At 41.7% G+C, this 7500-nt stretch overlaps 2 protein-coding genes across 2 annotated transcripts in view; one reads left to right on the top strand and one right to left on the bottom strand.

Annotated features, from left to right (window-relative positions):
• klhl28 (kelch like family member 28) overlaps nucleotides 1–7500 on the top strand; it is a 20462-nt gene that overhangs the window by 12341 nt on the left and 621 nt on the right. Inside the window, exons 4-7 of the mRNA XM_079633414.1 lie at nucleotides 1–40; nucleotides 789–1232; nucleotides 3940–4148; nucleotides 5929–7500. The exon at nucleotides 1–40 is cut by the window's left edge and continues 598 nt beyond it; the exon at nucleotides 5929–7500 is cut by the window's right edge and continues 621 nt beyond it. Coding sequence (XP_079489540.1) covers nucleotides 1–40; nucleotides 789–1232; nucleotides 3940–4148; nucleotides 5929–6092 — 857 coding nt within the window. The 3' untranslated portion in view covers nucleotides 6093–7500. The remainder of the gene's footprint in view (nucleotides 41–788; nucleotides 1233–3939; nucleotides 4149–5928) is intronic.
• dorip1 (dopamine receptor interacting protein 1) overlaps nucleotides 2607–7500 on the bottom strand; it is a 21224-nt gene continuing 16330 nt past the window's right edge. Inside the window, exon 6 of the mRNA XM_079633415.1 lies at nucleotides 2607–2826. Coding sequence (XP_079489541.1) covers nucleotides 2745–2826 — 82 coding nt within the window. The 3' untranslated portion in view covers nucleotides 2607–2744. The remainder of the gene's footprint in view (nucleotides 2827–7500) is intronic.

The following is a 7500-nucleotide window of genomic DNA, read 5'->3' as shown; positions in this document are numbered from 1 at the left end:
CGGTCGGCGGAAAAGCCGGGTTATTCGCCACGCTGGAAAGGTGAACGCTGCGATCTGACACGTTTAATTATGCCAAAGCGTTCTGGTGCGTTCGGGTCCTCTTTGGAGTTTCGTATTAACAAGTTCTAGTCAAATCCGCTTTATTTATACAGCTTTTCACAGCAGCTTTACAGAGATAACAGGAAAATAGTGTGTTTCTAGAAGAAGATAGCGCCACTAGCGGTTATTAATTTACTTCATTTATACATATCTGGAGCCGCACGGGTATATCTGTGGCAATATCAACTATACATTATATGGGTCAAAATTATCCATTTTTCTTGTGTGCCAAAAATCATGAGGATATTAAGATCATGTTCCATGAAGATATTTAGTAAATGTCCTGCCGTAAATATATAAAACATGTATTTGTGTGAGTGAATGCAGCACAATCGTGAACATAAATGCACAACTTTAAAGGAGATTTTCTCAATGTTTACATTTTTTTGCTCCTCAGATTCCAGATTTTCAATAGTTGTGTCTCGACCAAATATTGTCCTATCCTAACACACCACACATCAGTGGAGAGATTATTTATTCAGCTTTATATGATGAATACATCTCAATTTCGAAAAATGTACCCATGTGACTGGTTTTGTGGTCCAGGGTCACATATAAAGCCGCTCTGGAGTCATCGTCCAGCTTAGCTCTCATATAATGCTGTCAATGCAGGAGATCAATAATATTGTTGAATATTAAATTAAATGTAAATTAAATGTAGATTAAATGTGTGTGTGTGTGTGTGTCAGTATGGAGATGTACTTCCCGCAGACGGACTCGTGGATCGGCCTGGCTCCGCTCACCGTGCCGCGCTACGAGTTCGGCGTGGCGGTTCTGGAGCAGAAGGTGTACGTGGTGGGCGGCATCGCGACACACATGCGGCAGGGCATCAGCTACCGGCGGCACGAGAGCAGCGTGGAGCGCTGGGACCCCGACAGCAACACCTGGGCCTCGGTGGAGCGCATGGCGGAGTGCAGGAGCACGCTAGGTGTGGTGGTGCTAGCGGGCGAGCTGTACGCGCTCGGCGGCTACGACGGACAGTACTACCTGCAGTCGGTGGAGAAGTACGTGCCCAAGGTGAAGGAGTGGCAGCCGGTGGCGCCCATGACCAAATCCCGAAGCTGCTTCGCCACCGCCGTGCTGGACGGGATGGTGTACGCGATCGGCGGCTACGGCCCGGCGCACATGAACAGGTACGGCAGCAAGGCATTCTGGGAATTAGTCGTTCCTTTTAAAAGTGCAGTGTGTAATATTTAGGAGGATCTGTTGACAGAAATGCATTATCATATACATAACTGTGTTTTCAGTGGTGTGTAAAGACCTTAGTTAATGAAGCGTTATGTGTTTATTAGCTCCTTACATCCACATATTCAACACTGATAATAATCATAACTGTGTCTTGAGCATCAGATCATCATATTACACTGATTTCTGGAGGATCATGTGACACTGATGACTGGAGTAATGATGATAAATTCAGCTTTGATCACAGGAATAAATTACAATTTACTATATATTCAGATAGAAAACTGATGATCTACATTATAATAATATTTCACTGTTTTACTGATTTTTGTTTTGTTTTATCAAATAAATGCAGCCTTGCTGAGCAGAAGAGACTTCTTTAAAAAATAAATAAATAAAAATTTCAAACTTTTGACCGCCAGTGTAATTTCAGTAAATATTTCAAATGTCAGTTTAAGTTGAAGTGCAAAAATTACTAAAACTAAAATAAAAAATGAAACAAATGAAAGAGATATATATATATATAAAAAAAACACAATTACTAAAACTTTAAGAAATATTACAATCAGGGCTTTGCAACAATTAACTGAGATTAATCGTATCCAAAATTAAAGTTTGTGTTTAGATAATATATGTGTGTACTGTGTTTAATTATTTGTGTGTATTTTGTATATATAAACATATATATAAACATAAACATGAAAATATAAACACACACACACATGCATGTATATATTTAAGAAAAATGTGTTATTTATATATAAAATATGCAAGGGTTAATGCCCGACGAGGTGTCCATTGTCAGGTTTTAATGGCCGACGGCGAGGTGTGAACCGGCCGACGCGCAGTGGAGACACCTCGTCGGGCATTAACCCGCTTATACCATGGTCACTTGCCAAATAACACATTTTTAAAACATTAGTTTATATTTTAATTAGTTTTACAATCGAAATCTAAAGTTACAAGTTACAAACAATAACTTGGTTTCCTTGGTTACGCCTGACAGTTTATTTAGGTGTCCTCTATCACTTTTTAACGGACACCCTGCAGCCAATCAGAATCGAGTATTCACCCAGACCATGGTATAATTATATATAATATAAATTATATATATATACATGCAAATATTTCTCAAGTAGATGTATGTGTCTTTGTTTATATATACAAAATACACACACATATATTATCTAAACACAAACTTTAATTTTGGATGCGATTAATCGCTGCACAGCCCTAATTTTAATATAAAAATTCTAAATATTAATAAATAGTGATGATACTAAAATATCGGTACAGAATTAGAAGCACTGTTACATTCAAGGCCTTGTGTGAATGTAACTTCTGAATGACTGTGACAGTAGTGTGTGTGAATGAGAAGTGTTCTGCTTCAGCGGATGAGGTTGCTTGAACACATTGGTAGTGAATGTTAAGCCGGAGTTACAGGAGCTGTTGCTGGAGGCTCATGGGAAGGCTCTGCTGTTGTCGCTGTGTCTCCATGAGCGCCGTCGCTCTCGTGAGAAGCGTTTCGCTGGAATCCTCTCTCTAAACGGAAAGAACACACACTCAAAGACTCATGGGACACTGTCATGGTTTCCTCTGCCAAACTTTATTTGTGTGTTCATTAATGTTGTGCGGTATTACATTCAATTCATGATATTTTAAGTCCCCCTCAATCATTTTATCTCTACAAACGCATCTTTAATCAGCAAAATTACATATTTAAGTGTTTTTTCCTTGAAAAAAATCTTCATGTCTTAAAATATCTTGAATGTAACTCGACACCCTTGCCTCATTTAGTATGCGCGGCTCTATGAATATGCAGATGAGCCCCGCCTCCACTCACTCACTCACTCACTCAGAGATCCACTGGTGGACGATCTCACGTTGATCTGATTGGTCAAGGTAGTGTGTGACGTCAGAAACACCAGCGATTTCAAACCGTGTGTTTGAGACTGTCTTTGGTTCACTGCAGTTTTAAGCAGAAAATACTCAGCAATGCTGTCCACTTATGAACTTACACATGTGTGTGTTAAAGCAGATTAATAACACCACATACACACAGGTGTGTGTTAAAGCAGATTAATAACTCCGCATACACACAGGTGTGTGTTAAAGCAGATTAATAACTCCGCATACACACAGGTGTGTGTTAAAGCAGATTAATAACACCACATACACACAGGTGTGTGTTAAAGCAGATTAATAACTCCACATACACACAGGTGTGTGTTAAAGCAGATTAATAACTCCACATACACACATGGTGTGTGTTAAAGCAGATTAATAACTCCACATACACACAGGTGTGTGTTAAAGCAGATTAATAACACCACATACACACATGGTGTGTGTTAAAGCAGATTAATAACTCCACATACACACATGGTGTGTGTTAAAGCAGATTAATAACACCACATACACACATGGTGTGTGTTAAAGCAGATTAATAACTCCACATACACACAGGTGTGTGTTAAAGCAGATTAATAACTCCACATACACACAGGTGTGTGTTAAAGCAGATTAATAACTCCACATACACACATGGTGTGTGTTAAAGCAGATTAATAACTCCACATACACACATAAACTACAGTAAACGCTGGATGTACACCACAGGGGGACTTTAACGACTGTGACTGGTGTTTGTTTCAGTGTGGAGAGATACGATCCGAGCAAAGACTCCTGGGATATGGTGGCGCCCATGGCTGATAAGCGCATTAACTTCGGGGTCGGTGTGATGCTGGGCTTCATCTTCGTGGTCGGGGGTCACAACGGCGTGTCTCATTTATCCAGCATCGAGCGCTTCGACCCGCACCAGAACCAGTGGACGGCGTGTCGGCCCATGAACGAGCCGCGCACAGGTGAGACTGCACACATCACATCCTGTTCTGTCGGATACTTGTTATAAAATTACAATTTCAATTCCTCTTGTTGATTCCCTTGTGAGCATTTCATTATGACCATTCATACTAATATTCCTGTTCTATAATAACACTGATAGTCAAACTACTAAACACAAAGAGAAAATTAACTCGCTCTTGACTGAATAAGTTTTGTAACTATATGTGTGATGTATATTTTATTGATAAACTGCAGTGTTATTTTACATTTGATTACAGTTTTTGAACCTGAAAATCTTAAAACACTGTTTATTTCAATCGTGTCTTTGTTCAGTTGTGTCTATGTGTTGCGATTGCTAATTTTGTATTTGTTCTTGTGTAATTACTGTTTATTGTTATTAAAGGATAATTCCGGTATTTAACACCTTGAGTCTATATTGTAGTTTGTTTTGGATGAACAAGAGTGGTGGACAACATTTTTTTGACAATGGTTCCTCTCTCGAGTTTTTGACTATAAAAGAATTGGCCATGGACCCATTTAACATTGGAGTCAATGGACATGTCCGAAAATGTCATTAAAACAGCCAATAATGTTCGTTTACAAAACTGTGCAACTCACCGAGTGGTTAGTGGTGTTCGTTGATGTTCCAGAAACAAAAAGTGTTGCGAAATACAGTTTCTGTCGTGTTTATTCGTCATTTTGTAAAATCCCATTGAATTCTGTTGAAGGACTGAGTGCTGGTTAATATAAATGCGCTACCGGAAACGGAAAGGGGGCTGTTTACATTTGGTCGATGTAGTCTTTTTGCTCGCTTCCGTTTCTCATAAGGCTAGCTTTTTAGGAACTTTACCGCAGTTTTTGACCGCACAAATTCTAACCATATTGAAAGACGTGACCACTGACCAGTGCAATATGAACTCGACTGTGACCGTGAGTGTCCCGCGAGACATAAACATCGGTTATCGCCATCAAGTGGTCGGGAGTGTGCTAACGCTTCAGATTCAAATATTGAGCGGAAGTTACACGGTTGTGAAGTGTCTGAAAAAATAGTTCCACTATAGCAAAATAAACGGATTGGAATCATATATTGCGACGATATATTGTTTATAATCATCAACGAACACCACTAACCACTCGGTGAGTTTAACAGTTTTGTAAACGAACATTATTGGCTGTTTTAATGACATTTTCGGACATGCCCATTGACTCCAATGTTAAATGGGTCCATGGCCAATTCTTTTATAGTCAAAAACTCGAGAGAGGAACCATTGTCAAAGAAATGTTGTCCACCACTCTTGTTCATCCAAAACAAACTACAATATAGACTCAAGGTGTTAAATACCGGAATTATCCTTTAAATCCTTTGTGAGCATTTCAGTATGACCATTCAAGCGCGTTTCTCTCTGCTCTATAGTAACAATATTCCTAAATTATAACAATAATAATGTAACTATATGTGTGATGTATATTTTATTGATAAACTGCAGTGTTATTTTACATTTGATTAGTTTTTGAACCTGAAAATCTTAAAACACTGTTTATTTCAATCGTGTCTTTGTTCAGTTGTGTCTATGTGTTGCGATTGCTAATTTTGTATTTGTTCTTGTGTAATCACTGTTTATTGTCTTTAATAATGAAGTGTGTATTAGTTCGGCTAGTTGTTTCTCTGGCGTTTTTAAACCACAGGCAAACGCTCCTCGTGTCAGTGTTCTTCAGCCTGGTGATGTCCAAGTGTTGTAAAGCAGATCATTGATGTGTGTGTGTGTGTGTGTGTGTGTGTGTGTGTGTGTGTCTCTGCAGGCGTGGGCTCTGCTGTGGTCGATAACTACCTGTACGTGGTTGGCGGTCACTCGGGCTCGTCGTACCTGAACGCGGTGCAGCGCTACGACCCGCTCACGGACAGCTGGCGCGACTCTAGCGGGATGATGTACTGTCGCTGTAACTTCGGCCTCAGCGCCCTTTGACCCCGGGCGCTCGGGTGACGCTCTGCCAGAGATCGCGAGGGGAAGGAGTGTGTGTTTCTCGCTCGCCGGCGAGGTTAGCGCCGCGCGGCACAGGGACGGTTAGCGCCGCGGCTCCCGACTGACGCGCGGATGAACACAAGGCCGACAGCCTTCACTGACCGCTGAGATCCTTCCCCTGAACATTACAGGCTTCTCATGAGGGACGCGTGTGTGTGTGTGTGTGTGTGTGTGTGTGAGGAGGGGAGTCAGCGCTGCGCTCTGGAGGAGTAGCACGACACTCGTGATAAGGGCTGCCTTCTGTCACTCGTGTGTGTGTGAGAGAGTGTGTGAGTGAGTGAGTCAGTGAGTGAGTCAGTGAGTGAGTCAGTGAGTGAGTCAGTGAGTGAGTGAGTGAGTCAGTGAGTGAGTCAGTGAGTGAGTGAGTCAGTGAGTGAGTCAGTGAGTGAGTCAGTGAGTGAGTCAGTGAGTGAGTCAGTGAGTGAGTGAGTCAGTGAGTGAGTGAGTCAGTGAGTGAGTCAGTGAGTGAGTCAGTGAGTCAGTCAGTGAGTGAGTCAGTGAGTGAGTGAGTGAGTCAGTGAGTGAGTCAGTGAGTGAGTCAGTGAGTGAGTCAGTGAGTGAGTCAGTGAGTGAGTCAGTGAGTGAGTCAGTGAGTGAGTCAGTGAATCAAGTCAGTGAGTGAGTCAGTGAGTGAGTCAGTGAGTGAGTGAGTCAGTGAATGAGTCAGTGAGTGAGTGAGTCAGTCAGTGTGTGTGTGTGTGTGTGTGAACACTCTCTCACACTGTTCGGTGCTAATTTCCTCGTCAGGATTCAGTTGTTTTAGTTCTTTCATCGTGTGAAACTTGATTTCCTGCTTCAGTGACGTTTGTCTCCGATGAAGCTTCATGCAATAACATCCTTCATCTTCACCTTCAGTGTGACGTGAGCGACGGTGGTGTGTGTGTGTGTGTGTGTAGTGTCTCACTGAAACACAAACTCCAGTCACACACAGTGCCAAAACATTCCCATGTTCAGAGGAAGCGTCTCGAGGCCGGACTCTCGGTCAGACGCTGAGACGCCGAGGATGGAGTTGTGCTCTAACCAAACCATTTTCTACTGTGTAAATATGACGTTTGAGTTCCTTTGAGGCAATAAGACTTTTTCTTCAACTAGTTTTTTATTTTTCTCATCTAATTGCCAAGGTGTTTTGGGGAATCCTGTGACCTGAACGGCTTGAGTCGCTCATCATTCTGGATTTACACACATTTAAAGGGAAAGTTCACCCAGAATCCTTCACTCACTCTCATGTCGTTCCAAACCTGTGTTTACTGAACCGTTTTGGTTCCCATTGACTTCCACTGTGTGTGTGTCTGTGTAATGGCAGTCAATGGGAAGTGAAGCAAGTTTGGGAGGACGTGAGTTCTCGTTGTTG

Source organism: Phoxinus phoxinus, assembly GCF_949152265.1.
Source record: "Phoxinus phoxinus genome assembly, chromosome: 13".
In the NCBI taxonomy this organism is placed as follows: Eukaryota; Metazoa; Chordata; class Actinopteri; order Cypriniformes; family Leuciscidae; genus Phoxinus; species Phoxinus phoxinus.
The sequence above is the reverse complement of the archived record's forward strand: the minus strand, read 5'-3'. Positions and strand labels throughout refer to the sequence as shown.